This window comes from Leuciscus leuciscus (genome assembly GCF_965113295.1).
Source record: "Leuciscus leuciscus genome assembly, chromosome: 19".
NCBI classification, from domain to species: Eukaryota; Metazoa; Chordata; class Actinopteri; order Cypriniformes; family Leuciscidae; genus Leuciscus; species Leuciscus leuciscus.
In genome coordinates this window covers 29752151-29771772 of record NC_138743.1, presented here as the reverse complement: position 1 = coordinate 29771772, position 19622 = coordinate 29752151, and the positions used below count along the sequence as shown (strand labels likewise).

The window sequence follows — 19622 nt, the reverse complement described above, 5'->3', positions numbered from 1 at the left end:
CCTGCATAACTGTGAAGCTTACAACATGGAAATTTCCCCTGGTTGCCTTGATGTAAAATCTTGTCATCATTCCCCAGATTTCATTAGGAAAGAGAAAGTGTAAGCTTATTATCAAATTACCATCATATGCCTGATTAAATCTGTACAGGGGGTGAATATTTTTGCAGGTTTTCTAGCAATGTGGCTCTGATTTCCTTCAAATGCCACAACCCTCCATCTTGAAATAATTACATTAGATCATGTATTTTGCTTTTATTACTCTAAATAGTTTTTTCTACACTTAGTCATTTTGAGAATTGGCTATCCATAAGAGACAAATGAGTTTTATAAGGCTTTGAGTGTTATGATATTTGATCATCTGTTAACTCATTCCGTGATGATTCCAATGATAATGGCTTTATTTATTCCATTTGTGAACTCAAGTAACTTGAACAACTGTATCTGAAAAAAATGTACTAGAAACTTCACTAAAACTTTGCATATTTTTCATTACAGTTGGCCAGACAGACACGATCTCCCAAAAAGAAGACAGCCCTGAAACAATTGAGGTGCATCAGGAAGAGGTTACCCCTCAAGTTAATGGAGAGAAAGGAGACGATTCTGCAAATGCAGATGAAATTACAACTGCAGAAGAGAAGGTGGTAGAAGAAAAACAAGAGGAGACAAATGAGGTGGGCTTCAAGAAGATCTTCCGTTTTGTTGGATTCAAGTTCACACTGAAGAAAGACAAGAATGAGAAGACTGAGCCTGTGCAACTGCTGACAGTGAAGGAAGCAGAGAGTGGTGCAGACGCAGCTGCTGAGGAAAAGAAAGAGGAACCTGCAACAGAGGAAAACAAATCTGTGGAAGACAAATCACCAGAGACCACAGAAAAAGAGCAGGAGGCCACGACTGAAGATGTGACTGATAAGGCAGAGAAACCAACTGACCAAACTGTAGTTGATGCCCCATCAGAGACTGAAAAGGCAAGTGATGGGGCAACCGAAAAATCTGCTGAAGAAATGGGGACGATATCAGAGAAAGAACCAGAGTCAGAAATGCCAACTGAATTGCCCACAAGTCCACCCTCTCAAGAGACACAGAGCCCCTTTAAGAAATTTTTCACTCAGGGAATCTTTTCTAACCTGCGGAAGAAGACAAGCTTCAAAAAGCCCAAAGATGAGGAACAAGTCAAAGAAAAGTCAGCAGAGGAGGACATTAAGGAAACTGAGGAGACTGCAGATGGTGTTGTTGAGGGTATAGAGGAAGCTAAAGTGGATGCAGAGAAAGAACCAGCTGAGGGTGAGCAAGTAGAGAAACTCTCAGAAACAGTTGAAACTAAAGCTGAAACTGCAGCTGAATCCACTTCCACTGAGACAGAAAAGACACAAGATCTTAAACTAGAGGCTGAGACTACAAGTGAAGCTGAAACTTTGACTCAGACTGAAACTGCTGAAGCTCCAGCTGCTGAAACTGTTGATGAATCCCAACCTATTGAGGATGCAAAACCAACAAGTGACAAGCCAGATGTTTCAGATGAGGTGACCACTGAAGCTGAAATCCTGTCATCTCAGGAGAAAGCCAAGGCTCAGGGAAGCCCACTTAAGAAGCTGTTTACAGGAGCAGGTCTAAAAAAGCTGTCATCCAAAAAGCAGAAGAGTAAGAAAGAAGCTGAATCAAAGCAAACAGAATCAAGTGAACAAGTTGCTGAAAACATCCAGTCTTCCACTGAGTCTGCTGAGCCCCAAAAACCTGACAGCGGAGCATCTTCTCCAGAAGAATCTGGTGAGCATCTTGTGGGGGAGGTAACTCAAGCTGAGGTGGCTCAAGCCGTGGAGCCTGATGGTGAACCAGTCACTTCTGACAGTGAGAAAAAGAAAGATGGAATTTTACCTTGGTCCTCTTTCAAAAAACTAGTCACTCCAAAAAAACGAGTCAAAAGGCCATCTGAGAGCGAAGATGAAGCCCCTGGAGACAAACCCAAATCTTCTACCCTATCTTCAACTGAAAGTGCCATCTTTGATGAGAAAACTGATGAGCCTAAACCCTCTGAAGAGGTACCATCTGAGTCTAAAGAAGAATCACAAGCAGAATCTAAGGTTGAGACAAAAGTTGAGAAGCCTGAACCAGTCGCAGAGGAGTCAAAAAGAAAAATGGATACATCTGTGTCCTGGGAAGCTCTTATTTGTGTGGGGTCAGCTAAAAAAAGGGCCAGAAAAACTTCTGATTCTGATGATGAAGAACCTAAAATTGAGGAAGAAGTGCAGCAGTCTGGAGAAGAGCAGACGAAGACTGCCGAGTCCCCTCTTGTAAGCTCTGGTGAAGCTGATCATGAGAATTTGGCTTCTTCCCCCGAACCAGAGGAAGAACTTGTGTCTACCTGGGAGTCCTTCAAGAGGCTGGTAACCCAGAGGAAGAAACCTAAAGCAGAAGACAAGTCTGATGAAGCCTCAGGCCCAGAGCAGACAACCTCTGACAGTGAAATCCCCAAAGAAGAATCCTCTTTCTCTTTGAGGAAATTGATTCCCCGCAGGAAGAAGAAGTCTGATGGTAAACAAGAGCAGGTTTCTTCTGACGTTGGCTCTGCAGAGGATGACTCCGACACTCCAGCTGTGGTGCCTCTTTCCGAATATGACAATGAACCATCTGCAGAGGCAGAGGAGGTGAAGCAGGAATCTGCACCAGTAACTCAGACAAAGGCTATAGCTGAGGATAGATCACCATCTTGGATCTCAACCACTGTGGAAAATGTTGAGGATGAGACAGAGGGAAAGCAATTGAGTGACATACCCGAAGAAGGAGACACAGCTGCCACACCCAAATCAACCGATAACACCATTGCAGAGGACATTGTCGAGCTTACATCAGAAGCAGTTACGGCCCTTGAACAAGTAGAGGAGACTGAAATGGTTTCTGCTGTTTCACGCGTTACAGCATCTCCAGTTACATCAGGTGAGACAACTCCTGTCCCAGGTGATGGTGTAGAGAAGACTGATGTCGTACTACAACAAGCTGTGGAAACTATCAGTGTTACCGCATGTGCCATAGCTGTCACCATGACTAAGGAACAGGAAAACGTAGTTGCCGTCATCACTGACGCTCTTCTGGTTGAGTCAGCCATCAAGGGAGAGAAAACAGTCTTGGTTGCACACGAGAAAACAGAGGCAACCGCTGTTTGCACCGGCCTTGACACTAGTGAAATAAAGGCGGTAAAAGAAGAAAGCCTCAATCAGAAGCCTTCAGTAGAGTCAGTCACAGTTGTTACTCAGGCACTAGTCACAGAGTTAGCTATTGAAGACAAAACACAGGAGCCTGAAAAGGTCAGTGTGACTGAGGATAAGGTTCATGAGGCTCAGATAAGTGTAGGTCAAGTAGAGCTCAAAGATGAGCCCATAGAAAATGCAGTTGAGGAGAAAGCACAGTTTGAAGAGATGAAGGAGATATCTGAAGCTGAGACTGTGAATGATCTCCAAGAAGTAGCAGCAGTCAAAGTAGCGCTTATCAATGCTGTACAACAGGAACCAGAATTTCTTGAAGAGCCGGTGATGGCAGAAAAATCCCCTCAGGTTGAGGCTGCAGGTCCTGTTGAAGCAACTGTTGAAGAGTCAATCTGTGCTCAAACTGTAGAAGTCACAGAAGTTACTGTTGCTGAAGGTGAGAAAGTGCAAGAACTGAAGGGTGTTAAAGAGGCATTTGCCACTGTTGAGGTAGCATCTATGGAGGGAGTTGCCATCGCTGAAATAGAGGAGGCCATGGCAACCCTTCCAGAGGTGTCTGCTTCTCAAACTGCTTTGTCTATGGAAGATTGCATTCCTGTTGTGGCTGAAGAATCCACTGAAGAATTTGCAGTCATCAAAGAGACTGTCTGTGTTATAACCTCAACATCTGAGACGACAGAATCCCATTCAGCAGATCTAGCTCATGAAACTGTTATGGAAAATGTTCCTCTTGTTCTTCCCACTGGTGACCACAATATCCAGGTTATAGTGAATGATGTTGAGGTTGTCTCTGCTCAAGGAGTCAGTGAGGGAAACTTTGAAGTAGCCTCAACAAAGGTTAGTGTTGTGTTTGAGGAAGTTATTGAGAATGCGAAAGAGGAAACTGAAGTGATCCAGGCATCCCAAGTGACAGAGGCAGAAATAATTGAGAAACAGAGCAGTGTTATTGTGCAAGAGGTCATTCAAATTGTTGTGGAGAACCTTGCTGAGGCACATGCAGAACAAAAAGTGTCTGAGAAAGCCACTGAGGAGGTAGAGAGCTGTACCACATCAGTGGAAGTCAAACTTGAAGAGCCCCCAGTGGTTTCTGAAAAACCTTCAACAGAAGTCATTTCAGGGGAAAAAGCTCCACTAGAAACAAGCCCAGAGAAACCAAAGGCATCTGATGATAGCTGCAAAGACGACAATGAACAAACTTGCATTGTCACTGAGAAACCAACAAAAACAGTCAATGAAGCCATCCTGATCTCTGAAACAGTCCCAGTCTCTATCACCGATGAAATCCATGCTCAGAATGAGGAGGTTGCCACAGTCTCTGTGGAAGATGTGCACCAAGAAACAGAGGTAACGAAAAGTGAAGTCGAACTAAAGCAAGCAAAAGAGACCAAAGAAAGTGAAGAAGGAAAAAGTCAAGTTGAGTCAGATTCCACAGAAGTGCCAACAGAAATCAAGCAAGAGACACAAGATTCAGAAGTTTCAGAAGCCATACCAGAAGAAAAGATGACAGAAATATCTGCAAGTCAAGACCAGTTTGTAGCTGAGCAGTGTCAACTGGCACAGGAGGTACAGATTGAGACTGCACAGGAGTTTAACGTGGGTTTCATAAATGTCATAGATGCAGATAATGTACCTGTTCAAGACATTGAGACAAACATGAAAGAAGACGGTTCAGATGGTCAGGAATCAGTAGTAGACAGGCCTCAGAAAGACTTGGAAGAGCCTCAAACGAAGATTTCAACACAGGACACGACAAACCAGGGAGAGTCCAGAGATCCAGATTGTCAAAAGACGGATGCTAAAAATGTACCTGCCAAGCTGGAGTCTGCTCCTGAGAAGACAGCAAATGCCATTGCAGTAGAGGAGGTAGTGGAGGAAGTCGAGAATGAGAATGAGCCTGTCTCCACAGAGGTTGTCACAGTGTCATGAGCAGGTTAGTCTTTCTAAATTTATTGAAATTGCTTTATTAATTTTTTTATTTTTTTTTGTAGAACAAAACAACAATAATAACAAAATATTAAAATTTTTCAAAATTAGTTTTGTCCCTCACAAACAAAAGAGTTCAACTAATATTCCACATTAGTTAGTAAACTTCACCATCAAACTTCAGTTTTTTCATGGTGCCTTTTTAAAAGCATCAGTTGATCGTAGTTTTATTAGGGGTGGATTTCCATTCGGTGAGATGAAAAAGCTTTTGTTCCATGTACCAGTATCCAAGGGACCTTCGGTATCAAAGCAGGAATGCCGCTGCCTGACCCTTCACTTCACTTCACTGCTGGGTCTTAAAGGGAAGCCGTGTGAAGAGAGATGAACTTGTGGTGAAAGACCGAGTCTAATTCCCCACCCCCTCCCTTATACGCTCTCTTATTCTCTTCCAATCATCAAAGCTTTTAATATGTAGTTAGAGAACCAATTAATTTAATAAGATACACTGTATGATCAAATACAATCCATGGTAGTGTCATATCAGCATACGAGCGGATAAAATGATAAAAAATCATAAAAGTTGTATTCTATGATATTGATAGATTATTATTTATTCAATTAAATAAGTCTTAAAGTACTGAATGAAGTAAAGTGCTACCTGACTCTCCATGTCAGTTTTCCCAAGAAATGATTAAGGAAGGCACTTGAATGGGTAATACTAAATTACAGTAAGTACATTGACATGTTTAGTTTTTGTGTAGTCGAGCTACAGTCTTCATCGAAAAAATTTTGCATGTCACGTCTTTTGGAATGTGCGCACAAAGCTCTTGATTGTTTATAGTATGATTAAAGGGTTAGTTCACCCAAAAATGAAAATTCTGTCAGTAATTACTCACCCTCATGTTGTTCCAACCCCGTAAGACCTTCGTTCATCTTCGGAACACAAATTAAGATATTTTTGATTAAATCTGAGAGCTGGATCCCTTCTCCATAGGCTTCTAAGGGATTGAAACTGGCTGGCCCAGAAAAGTTATTAAAGACATCGTTAATATAGTAGGCTAGTAATCACACGTAGGCTCACTATTGGCCGACGCTGGTCATGTGGTGATGCGTGGTGACGTACAACACAGAAACGCTGCGCTATTACACTACGTGAACTCACTCGAGGCCCAGAGAGAAGGAAATGAATAGTGGAATAAAGTCGTTATTTTTGTTTACTTTTTGCGCACAAAAAGTATTCTCGTCGCTTGATAAACTTAAGATTGAGCCACTGTAGTCACTTGGACTATATTAACGATGTCTTTAATAACTTTTCTGGGCTAGCCAGTTTCAATCCCTTAGAAGCCTATGGAGCAGTGATCCAGCTCTCAGATTTAATCAAAAATATCTTAATTTGTGTTCTGAAGATGAATGAAGGTCTTACGGGGTTGGAACAACATGAGGGTGAGTAATTACTGACAGAATTTTCATTTTTGGGTGAACTATCCCTTTAATGTGTTTACATCCTTAATGAAGCCAAACTGCATTACCTAGATTAATTAAAAAGATGAATTATTGTTTTAGTCCGACTTGAATCAGAAAGTGCACGTAAATATACTTGATACTCATATTACATTTCAAAATGATTACACATTCGCAATAAAAACATTCATAATCAGAGGCAACTCCATAAAATAAATACATGTATTACCCGTCACCTATTCAAATAATTACACTGTTCAATGAGCCCTAATGTTAAGTGTGACCAAAAAAGGAAGGGGATGGGAGAGGAGAGCTGGGTGTGTCTGCTAAATGTTTGATGAGTGCTAATGCAGCACTGCAGTAGAGCAGACGTTGGTGATATATAACATCGCTGCATGAGCTTTGGTGCAAGGCCCACTCTCTTCTCTCTCTCACTATCCCATTTGCCTTGGTGACTTGTGCTGAGTCATACAACAGAGTGAGACAGTGGTTGGAGGCACAGAAGATGCAGTGCAGATGGAAAGAGCAATGTGTGTATTAATGTGAAATGATAGGTGACAAAGTAGTATAGTAGCATAGTAGCTTGTAATGCTAATTGATTAAAGAGCTGTGAGAAGAGCAAAGGAAAAGAGTGCAAAGTATATTGCAGTTTTGAAATAGCATTTGAATTAACATAAGCAGACTTAGCAGTGTACGTGATAAATAAGCTTAAAATGTTTTGCAAACAAAATGCTAATGTACTAGCATCTGGTTGGCTCTTTTTTTCTCACCACTTTCCTTTATGTCTTGCAGTCTGCATGTAAAAAGCGGTCACATGACTGGGACACCGAGCTTTCCGGAAAGCAGGAAGTGAGTGGCAGCCATGGAGGACATTAAGAGACAGTGCTCTGTCCCAACTCCCAGAGCAAGAGACTAAAGTTCAATCTCTCTTCTCTCTCTCTCATTTAATCCATCCATTCATCCCTCTATTCCTCTTTCCTAATTCACTCTCACTCAGCTACCATATCACTGAGGTCTTGTGCCTCACTGGACTTATCAAGGGATGTCTCCTATTCCCACTTTACTGTTTTTTGCCAAATTGCTTAAGATGCCATGTTTCAACGTGTAAGTTACGATGGACGTTTTAATTTTTTTATTAGTTGTTAAGCAGTCTGCCGAATGGAGAGAATATGTATGTGTGGATCTTGTATGAGCTAATGTGTGTTTGTGATGGAGTAGGACGGTTGTTGTTTTGTATATTGTATTTATATCTAAAATATTCTCTCGGCCCTCTCAAAAACATTCTAACCTTCTACAAACCCATTGAAATCATGATGTCATGCTGGTGTGAAATTACAAAATATTATTTAGTCAAGTAATTTTAGCAAATATGGTACAGATACACCTTCTACAGCTATAGTAAATGAAAAAGTGCATAATATGCTGTGGCTGTAATGTGAAAATGAGGTAAAATTCAGTGAACGCTGAAACACAATATCAAGCCGTTATCATCTCCATGCTCACTGTAGATATACCACTTTTCTGTCCTTTACTGTGAAATGTTGTATTTTTATTATGTATATTTATCATGCACAATCACAATGAACGATTTTACCATTGATGCGTGACATTTGAGATTTTAAAAGAGTCAATTTGCTTTTAGTGGTACCCTGTGAAAATAGATGATCACGATGATGATAAACGCCTGCATGAGTAGGGATTGTTTAAAAAGGGACATTTTATTGTCCTCAACATACATGTGCACTTCACTGTTTGACGGCCTTAGCAAAATGCATGTTTTAACACCTAAAAATGCACCTGAGGTTAAGGGAAAACTGTGAGAAAATTGTGCGAGGAGAATAGTATTTACACCATCTATCGGTAAACTCTCCAACATAGGTTGTCCAGTTAGTTACACATGGTTTTGATTCACATATAAGTGGGTATTCAGAAATAGTGTAGTTTTTTTTTCTTCCGCATTTCTAATCTCTGTAACAAGGACTGTTATTTCTTTGAAAGACATGTAGATGCCTTATTGTCAGTCTCTTTGAAATTAGTAGTATTGTAGCCATACATGCAGGCAAATAAAAGCATTTCAAAATATGTAATGTGACAGTTGTTGCATATTTGGATGATGATGGTGACAAACTGTAAAAGAAAACGTTTAACTGTCAGAAAGCAAATGACAGAGACTGAAAAGGGGGATGCACTATCTTCAATAGAAAAACAGCTCTGCTACTACTGTCACGCTTTGAATGAACAACCCACTCACATTCTTTTCTTAGCTTTTTATAATACAGTCTACTGTGAAGCTCTTTAACATTTGTACAAATTGTATACCTATGTACCTTAAGTCATGTTGTAATATTAACAAATAACCAATGAAAGCATTAAGGAATGTTATATACCAGTAGCATGAGCCTCACCTCTTTTTGTATTCTTCAAGCTGTTAATAGTATGGATACAAAATCATGTCTATATTTCATTCAAATAAAGCTAGTGTAAATCAAGCTGACTAGTTTTTTTTCATTACCCTTTCTATGTGGTTTTGTTTTTGAGCGTGTATCGCCAGGTGGTAGGAGGATACCGAAAATACAAACTGGAGTGAATAAAACTGAATTGGCATAAGTAAAATGTTGGGAATATTTAAGCAGGGTTAACTTTTAAGTTCAATACTTTTTTTGCAAGTTTTGATGTAGTGGCACCACAATGGTGCCATCTAGTGGCTCACATTACTAGATTTAAATGAATAAATAAACCCATGCTGTTTATCCCTCTGATTGTTAATTTCACATGGATGGAGAGGTACAAAGGCAACATATTTGCCCTCATGATTGATTATGTAAGAAGGATCCACAGTTTACCAAAAACCTGTACAAAATTGCCTCGAGCAGAGAATGGGCTTAAAGTATGGAGTCCGTAAAACTTTTTAATATTCTCTAACACTCACCAAGGCCTTTATTATTTTTTCTAAAAAACAGAAATACTGTAAAAACAGAGTAAAATATTACAATTTAAAATAACCACTTTCTATTTATATTATACTTATTTATACTTAACCCACACTTTTGAACGGTAGTGTATATTAAAGAAAACAACATGCACACTTCAAAAACATAAGTATTTATTATCATTATTCACAATGAAAATGCAAAGGAAGTATTTTTTCCAGAGACAACTGTTCATGTTCCTGAGGAGCGACAGATCACAGTATACTTGCCTTGGCTTTGGGGTTTGTGCGTTTGAGGGGGCACCTTTACCCCTCTCCTCCCCTCCCTATAACTGCCTCAATGGGTAACAACTTGCATATGTACAAATAATAAAGAGTTGTAACAAGACTACCAAAAAAAAAGGCATTCCATTGCATGTATGATTACACATAATTTGGACAAGGCCTCCTGTCCATTGACATCACAAATAAAAAAAAAACCCAAAAAATATTATGTAAAATTATTTGTAACAAAATAAAGCAAATGGTCCTTCCTGGGCTCTAACTAGCTATTCAGTAGTAACTTAACTCACAGTGCTCTTAAAATATATTCCTAGGAGGTCTTTAAGAGGAGCAAGATGGAAGAAATATTTAGCATTGATTGTAAATTGCCCTGGTTTAAAATGGTTAAAAAAAGAAGTTTCCTGACATAGCACAAGTATAATCAGAGTAGTCAGGGATCTTTAGTAGATATCAGTGCTTTAACAGCATGACCTCACTGTCAGTTTCATTAGAACATAAAGACCGTCAATGCAGAGAGGACAAACATACAGACACTTGTGCTACACTAAAATGGATAATATTCTACAGTAAATGCATTGATCAATATACAACCTTTGAGATTATAAAATTTTTTGTAAATAAAGCACTGTACATAAAATTTGAAAAGTAGGCTCAAAAATAAGGAAATTAGGAGCATACTCGAGCAAATCATTTCATGGCAAAATTCAAGCTGGGAACAGTGACAGAAATAACTCCCTTCAAGCTACATTATGTACATGTGTACGATTGGCCACAGTGTTTTCTAATTTCACACACAGAAACAACTTTGATTAAACACACAGCACAACTGTAAACATGTTGAACCACAGTGAGAGCAAAACAACCAGATTGCTGATGAGCCGCCAAACAATTTTACGCTGGATGGATGTTTATCATTTAGGTGGTATTGGCACAAAAAAGTACTGTAGTAAACGTGAACAAATGTGAAATATATCGTGGGTCACATTAACTCTAATATAAATTATGTTCGACAAGTAATCTGGCACTGAATGAAGGTTATCTACAATTGCACCTTGCACTTGCTAACCCAAAGCATGTAATAAGAAATTAGAAACAGAAAGAAAAACTTTGAGATCTGTGTAACTCCTCAGAGGCACTGGAAGATAAAGTTGACTTTGATCCTCGAACCTTTGATGCAAATTTCAGGTTAGTCTGATATTGCATGTCCAAACCGGTTGAGGTAGTAAAAACATTTCTTAAACCAATATCCACGCTTAGCTGCTCAGACCCTAATTTTTCATGGAGGCGACATACAAAATCATTTTTGGTGCTATGCTCATGAACTACGGATTTTGAGGATTTCATTTGTTTTAGTATTCTATTGAATTACCAATCCAACCTAATGTGAAGTCTAGACTGATCTGCACTGAGACAAACGCAGGATTCCAGCAGTTCACTACATCCTTTTCCTGTACAGTTAGACAGAGGAAGAGCTTTAACCGCGACAAAAACTGCAAATGACCCGAGTAACCAACAAAACCCTTGAAAGAAATACAGAATGAAGCAGGAATTTGACTTGTTGGTCTAAACATACAGTAAATCTGTTATAAATATACAAACCAAATGTATGAGTGTTAAAAAAAATAAAAAAATAATGCAGGAAGCAGTACTTTTCAGTAAAAGTAAAATCCCCAGAAAAAAATACATATATATAACAGAAATTTCGATCTGTAGCTTAACTTCTGATCATAATTTACCCACAATTCAAATGCAATACATTAAAAAACAAACTATTTTTTGAAGTGGATGAATATGGAGCTACTCCACAAAGACTTCCTCTGTTTTGATGGGTGTTATCAACGGCCCACCATTGGATGAATCCGAGCCTTCGTCTTTGGCCAGGTTGTCACTGTTCAGCCCACTGACGGCCATTTCTCCAGCCACTCCACCCGAGAGCGCCCCCTGGTTGAAGCACAGGTGCTTGATCACCTCATTGGGGCTGGAGAAGGTCATTTCACACACATTGCATTTGTACGGTCTCACAGACGAGCCTAGAAACAGCGCCTCCATTTGGCTGGAGTCATCTGACCCGCACAGCTCCATGCTCTGTCGGTCCACCATGGTGTACGCTGGCTCCGAGCTCAGATTCATGCAAACGTGCCGCGCCGCCTGGTTGGCCCGGCAGAAGCTCTTTCCGCAGGCGCTGCAGCGGTACGGCTTGCCTGTGTGGATGTACATGTGCTCTCTCCAGTGGCTTTTCTGGATGAACTTGCGGCCACAAGTGGAGCACTCATACTTCCTCCGCTTCACTTCCCGCTCCATGTCAGCCGCACCCTCTAGGTTGTCAATATCAGCAATATCGGATGGAGGAGGCGTGTCCGCCTGGGGTTGTGCCGTGTACAGGCTGATTGCAGTTGTCGTCGGGATGGGCATGGCGGTTTCAGGATGCGGCGAGTCTTTTGAGTACAGATGCTGCTCGCTGTCACTGGCAGCGTCCACAATGATGGGAGTGGCTGCGGAGGCTTCGCTGCCTCGGAGAACTTCCTCCACCTCTGGTGTGGCGGCACCTCCAGTCGCCATGGGGGAAGCCGCACCGACAGACTCTAACACAAGGGGGAGCATAGCCTGAGTGTGTAGAAGCAGGTGCTCTCGTAAGGTTCCTCGCTGAGTGAAACGGCCCCCACAGACGTGGCACGTGTAATGCTTCCTCAGAGAGGTATTTCTTCTCATGATGCTGGGCTTCACATGCAGAATGGTGTTGGTGTTCAGGGAACATGACGGGGCCTCACTTGCAGATGTTTCCATCTCGGACCCTTCCCTCACAAACTGACTGATGCTCGCAGATGCTTCTACCTCCGTTTCTGTCAGACTGTGCCTGTGCTTAGATCCAGGCCGCATCAGTGAGGTAGCTTTGTTTGTGGTGACACCCTTACCGTCGAGTAAACCGCCACCTTCTAAGTCGAACGGCGAGGAGAGATGCGTTCTCGCTGAGAGGCGGTTTGTGAGTGTGGCCTGTTGGTCTGATATCTGAATTCCATAGAGAGAGGACGACAGGGGAAGGCTGACCTCAGGGTGTGCCTGAGTTGCATGGTGGTTAGACAGACTTGCCTCCTGAATAAGAGGGTACGCATGGAGGAACTTGACGCCCTGCTCCAGGCGAGCTGGGTCGATAAGCTGTGTCGCCAGTTTGCCGGTGTACATCAGATTGAGGAGGTAGCTGAAGATGTCGGGCTGAATGTCAGCAGGCTTCAAGCGAACGCAGTCACTGGTTGAGAAGACAAAGAAACAAAGATTAAACGTAAAAAAAACCTCACTGATCTTTGTGCTATGGAAGTGCTTTAATACTGGCTTATTAGTAAAGAGCAAATTTTAGCACAAACACATACATATATATATATATATATATATATTTTTTTTTTAAAGGGTTAGTTCACCCCAAAATGAAACTTCTACCATAATGTACTCACACTCAAGCCATCCTAGGTGTAAATGACTTTCTTCTTTTAGCCAAACACAACCGGAGTTATTATTAAAAAAATATCCTGGCTCTGCCAAGCTTTATAATGGGAGTGAATAGAGCCTGAGTTTTTGAAGCTTCAAAAAGCACATCCATCCATCCATCCTAAAAGTAATCCATTCAGCTCTGGGGGTTAATAAAGGCCTTCTGAAGCGAAGTGACGTCTTTGTAAGAAAAATATCAATAATTATAACTTTATGAACTATAATAACTGGCTTCCGGTAACGGTCGTATGCGAGATGAGTTCCAGCAGAAGAGTGACCTCTGACCTGACTTATGATGTAGGACGTAGGAGTAGCGTAAGCTTAGGTGGGAGTAGATGTGATTTCTCTTTAAAAAAAAAATATTTTAGAATTATAATTCATGAAACTTTATTGAATTATTGAAGTGTTTTGTTTTGCTCTATCCTCTGCTCTTCCGTGTTCGTCAGTAGGTCGTGTCAGAGTTCACTCGTGTACGGCCGTTACTGGAAGAGAGTCATTATAGTTTATAAAGTTATAAATATGGATAATTTTCTTACAAAAACACATCACTTTTATGATGGATGGATGCGCTTTTTGGAGCTTCAAAAACTAGATAGCTATTCACTATTCACTATTCAATATTTAGGTCATTCACTCCCATTATAAAGCTTGGAAGAGCCAGGCTTGAGAGTGAGTAAATTATGGTAAATATTTTTAGGTGAACTAACCCTTTAAGCGATTATTGTGCCTTAAAATAATAATAAAAAAATACTTAAAAAATTTAGTACTAAATATTGGATATTTGTGCATGTTAATTTCCTGTATTACATTTTACATTTAGATTACCTTTGCCATCATATGACGCTCACCTTTATTTAAAATTTCAAAACACTAATTCAATAATAATGATAAATGTAATCTTTAAGGCTGGAATACACTACACAATTTTTGCCCAGATATTTGCCCCGATCTGCAGTCTGGATGAGTTAGTTTCCAAAAGGCAGAGCCATTCTGCAGATTTTTGGCAGATGGAATTTGAAGATTTTGCAGAAAATCACTTAATGCATAAAAGGGCACAGACTCGTGTTTTTAGCTTCACACAATGATTCTATCCAGTCAGAGGATATCGAACACGTTTAATATTTTGGGCTGATTTTAGAACACAATGTTTTCATTTGTCATGCGTCTCCTATCAATGAAGCACATGTTTCTTTCTGCATGAGTTTGTTGTGTTCGGGACAGCTTGAAAGTCAGGTAGTGTATGATGCCAAGTTTATATTTTTGGCCTTTTTATGGCTTTATTGGATAGGACAGTATAGAGATCAGACAGGAAAGCACAGATTAGAGAGAGAGGAACACGATCGGCAAAGGACCTCGAGACGGGAATCAAACTCGGGTCGCCCGAGGTGCAGTTGCGCTATATGTCGGAGCGCTGACCACGAGGCTATCGGCTCCGATGCGATACAGTTTTACACTGTAATCATTTACAAACTCAACAAGTGTATGATGCCTAGTGTTTTAAATTTTGTGTTCTGATTTGAAAATTTGTGTAGTGTTCCAGCCTTTAGCAAATCTCAAAATTATTATCAATTTTAATACAGCAAATTATAATATTGTGATGCCTAAATTCATTGTAGCATTGGAAATGATTGATTTACATTTTTTGGTCATTTATTGGTTATAACATGAGAATTATCATCACCTCACCATATCAACACATCCCTAGCTTAGGCATAAATTGAACTTTAAAAATAACATATAAAGCTTTTACCTGTCCTGGTGTATAAAGAGCATTCTGAAGTAGTTCGAGAATGCAGCCAGTACGGCCTTGTGTGCTTTGAAAAAAACATCGCCGATGGCGACCGTGCAGTCACACAGGAAGCCAAACTCCCTCTGTGCGTTGAGCTGCTGAAGAAGGATAAGACCATGATTGGCCAACTCCATACTTCCACCTACACAGAAAGGGCCAGAGATGACAGTCAACTTCCTGTCTACTACAGACCACAATGCACCAAAAAAAAGACTGAGTGAAAGAAGGCTGTTAAGCTGTCCGTTGACATGGACTTAATCAGCAGTGAACAGCCGTAATTATGAATTCAACACTGTTGGATTAACAAGGAACACTTAGCATAAGAATATTACAACCAACCAGTAATATTGCTCATTCTTAGGGTTAAGGATTTGAACAAACTTTAACCCTTAACCCCAAGCATTAAACTTTGGCACAAACTCTTCCCCCATGATTTGTGCTACTAACATGAACCTTAAACTGTGCGGCTTGTTGAGAATGTGAGCTGTTACTTTAAGAGATAGTATTTAATTACAGTGCTTTTAAGGCAATCTGATTCAGCATTTCATTTACTAAAGCCTAAAACCTAAACACTAATTATATTGCTTCTTTAGACTGGCAAATCTACTTCTCATTCACATTTAAGACTGAGCAATTCCTATTGATCAAGCTGAAGGAAAGTTTCGCTGAGTATGCATGCATTCTCAAAACATTTAACAAACAGAAAAGCTGTATGTGTGGTTTTCATTTTGAGCCTCTGTTTGAAACTTTTCATATTCTTCCTCTCCAAAGATATATCTTGAAATATTTTCAGACCTCTAATTATAACAAATCAGTTTAAATGTATTCTTCATATTGAATAAAATGATAGGAAAGGTTTTAATTCTAGGGTAAGAGAAACAATAGGATAGAAAACTATATTATCTGAATATTTTCATATCATATGAAAGATTCATTAGAAAAGATATTCAAGACAACTAACTGGTTATTCAGCTTGCAAAAAGACACTCAGACTTGTAACCCTGAAAACAGTCCCAACAGAGCGGTCAGATACAGCCAAGGGCCAAACATCTGAGGCAACCTTTGAACAATGAACCCTGATCCCTGAGGTTATTAACCCTCATCTACCAGAACCAGCTCAACAGCTTCTGTGCCTTGAATGTCCATTAGCCTAAAGGTCGATCACTGGCTTTGTGTGTCACATGACTGGCTCTTCAGACAGCATTCCTGAGGCTACTTCCACACAACCGCTCTTGGGTGGAGAAAGGACGCATCCGTAGAGTCTACAGACTCACTGTCTGTGGTCTTTGAAAGCATGGGCTGTAACGTCACATAGCTGTGTGTAAAGACTGGGGGGAAAAGCATTTCTTAAAAATAAAAAAGCTTTAGTTCACATTTAGATGACTCTTCTTCAATCACCCAATCCCATCAGTGATTTTGGACTATACTGAGACCTACTGGCCTTGATGAATGAAGTTTGTTTAATTGCTGCTGCTTTACACCAAAGCAGTTTGTTTGTCTTTTGTTTTGTTCATTATCATTTTTCTGTCTTCAACATACACATAAATTATTATTTTATAAAATTAATCAATCCCAATTATATTTTGTGTTATTGTTATTGGTGCGATATTGGTGGTATGCTCTATAAAATGTATGGTTGCTTTGCAAAAGAACTTTGAACATTGTCTGAAAGTGGTTAATGGTTAATATTTGTTTTCTTTATAGCAGCTACGAGGTTTATAAAACATTACAAAATTTGAATTGAAGCAAAAAATGGTATTTAAAAATTGGACTAAAAGAAAAAAGGTACAAAATGGTGTATTTAACTGCTTTAATGAGAGAAAGAATTACAATCCCATGAAGCATTGCGAATTAAATTTAGTCAAATTAAAAACAAATGGGGGGAATATAATACTAGCCTACATATTTAAAGATGCTGATTATATATTGATATAATCAACTGTTAAAAAGTATGTTCTATGTGAGATGAATATAAAAATCAATTCCCATATAGAGAACATTAATGGGATTTTTACTTTGTAAAACCGACTGTGGATCTTTACTGCTCATTGCATTTGGTCATGTGATGTCAATATGGCAGCACCTATGAGGAACAGGGTTGCCATATCCGCTTTTTTATAAGCGACTTTGTTCTTGTTTTTTAAAGTCACTTATAAATATAATAAATGGGTTGCGGTTTTTATCATTGTTTTTTATTTGTATTATTCTTTCCCGAAGCGGGTATTACTTGGGTACTGCACGAAAGTATGACCGACCACTGTTGTCACCTGCGGTTCTAGGAGCTTCTTCATAATATCATGATTAATCCCCTGAATTTGTTTGAGCTTTCTCCGGCCTCTCTACGGGTGTGTTAGCGCGCGAGAGAGAAAAACATTAATTTCATTGGATAGTTGAATGCGAAACATTTTTAATTTTTGGTAAATTATTAAATGAAATCTGCCAGTCACCGGCTGTTCAAAAACTGAGCTCGACTGTTTAGGCCTATTGTTCGTGAGGAAAATTGCTTATTTTATGCTTAGATTGTAAAACTATTTATTTATTTATTTTTGTGAGATCTGGCAACACTGATGAGGAAGTAGAATACAACTGCTTTTTCTAGAAGACTAATGTCGAATGGGTGTACATAATTTCTAATATTTCATAAAGGTCTGTTCATTTCTTGTTGGTCTAAAACTTCTGATTCGCAAAACTTATTGAGTGGACCTTTAACTTTAGTTTTTTACTCAATAAGTCACCCAGCTTTCAGCAATCATCGAAATTTGACGGAATATACAATGACATGACAGATTTTATGCAAGAACACTTATAAACCGCTTACAGGTGTTTCCTGATACCGAAACATATTTCAAATGAGCATTGCAGTTCCTCATAACTCCAGATCTAAACCAATCGCTACAGCTTCAACTTGCTCTCATTGTGGTTTGTAAACTAGCTCCTCCCACTACGGAGACACGTGGAACGGACAGATCTCCCGCAGAGACCGACCACTTCCGCAATCTGTTTTTCTTCGCAAATAGAAAATAAACCGTCAAAAACTGAAACGTGATGACTGATACGATCACGCGCAGACGCTCGCTGCTCGACAAGCACATGATCCAGCAACCTTATCTCGAATATAGCGAAAATTCACAACAATAACAACGATATAAACCCAGAACGGAGCTTAGCGAGCATCAGAGACGAGAAGCAAAAATAAACGGAGCTTCGTGAAACGGACACACACACACACGGGGGGAAGGGGTGGTCACCGAATAAACTAAACTAAAAACAACAAATACAGAAATGAACAGTTAACGATAAAGGTTGACTAGTGCAAACACGCACGTACCTTTCCTCCGCTAGAGCGTGTGGAGTTCGGTGAGTCGATGTCTGGTACCGGGGGACTTGTCCGTTGGGCTCGCAGCTGCTCTGTTCCTCTCAAACGCAGCATTGGCGGCGATGGTCGTCGGTGTTTTCCGGTCGGGTTACGTTACAATCACATGACTGTCTAAAAGGGCTTAAAACAGCGGTTGTAAAACCCACTTCCCTGGGATGCTAAAACAAACGGTCTTTGGCGCTAAGAGCAACTAAAATGAGTGAACTGGTGAACGATATGTGTGTCTGTCGTTCTCCTCATGTGTTCACGGTGCGACGGAGATGAATGTTGAGCTATCATTCAGGGGCGACGATCGTTGGTGAACGTTACACATAAACGGATTTTAGTTGAGTTGGATAGCCGTAGGTCACGCTACCCACCCCCACATGAAGATAACGTATCGAGACAGATACATGCAGCAGGGCTATTTGCATTTCAGTTGACAGACTGAGCACTTTTACAGCCAAGAGAAACGCGCGTATTATTCGAAGAACGACGATTTCACACCCACTGGATACAATCAACTTAATGAGGCATATTATTATTTTATTTTTTAAATATTATCAATTTAAAAACTCATTATTAAGCCTAAAAAGAACATTGGGATATTAATGGAGTTTTTTTTTTTAATAGCGAACAAATAAATAAACCCATATTTATTTATTCATTCATAATTGAGTGTGTGTGTGTGTGTATATATATATATATATATATATATATATATATATATATATATATATATATATATATATATATATATATATATAGGTGGGTGGGTGGGTGTGTGTGTGTGTAAAATAAGTTTAGTCGCATTTTTAACCCTAACTTATTTAAAATATGGTTCCATTAACAAAATTAATAAATTATTTTGAGAAGGCCATCGGGTTATTTATTTATTTAAATTTTTGCAGGTTTAGTCCTCCATTGGTTTACATCTTTTTATGTATTTGCAACAATTAAACATTGTTTATAAAAATGGTAAGAGTCATATTCATTCTCTTGGTCAAGTCTTTAAAATATACTTGTTTGAAAATCTTAACATAATACCGGAATAAAAAAGCAGATTTTTTTCTTCTTCTTTATCTTAAGGGTGCTGAATAAAAATGTTTCCTAATGATACCAGAAAGATGATCCTTATTCTATGTTCTCTCTAATCAATTCATTTTAATGTAATTATTTGGACCATCCTGAGGTTCTTTATCTATA

The 19622-nt window shown here is 39.5% G+C and overlaps 2 protein-coding genes across 3 annotated transcripts in view; one reads left to right on the top strand and one right to left on the bottom strand.

The window, feature by feature from the left end:
• The window catches only part of akap12b (A kinase (PRKA) anchor protein 12b), a 38408-nt gene extending 29338 nt beyond the window's left edge, over positions 1 to 9070 (top strand). For both annotated transcript variants that reach the window (XM_082147386.1, XM_082147387.1), the window contains 2 exons: positions 496 to 5127; positions 7374 to 9070. In XM_082147386.1, the coding sequence (XP_082003512.1) occupies positions 496 to 5123 (4628 nt within the window). In that variant the 3' untranslated portion in view covers positions 5124 to 5127; positions 7374 to 9070. The remainder of the gene's footprint in view (positions 1 to 495; positions 5128 to 7373) is intronic.
• Positions 9071 to 9667: 597 nt separating this feature from the next.
• zbtb2b (zinc finger and BTB domain containing 2b) lies at positions 9668 to 19060 on the bottom strand. Its single transcript, XM_082147421.1, is given in 6 exon segments — positions 9668 to 13036; positions 15023 to 15203; positions 17958 to 17961; positions 17963 to 17983; positions 17986 to 18066; positions 18390 to 19060. Coding segments are annotated over 6 exon segments (1836 nt in total). The 5' UTR covers positions 18492 to 19060; the 3' UTR covers positions 9668 to 11589.
• Positions 19061 to 19622: the final 562 nt, after the last annotated feature.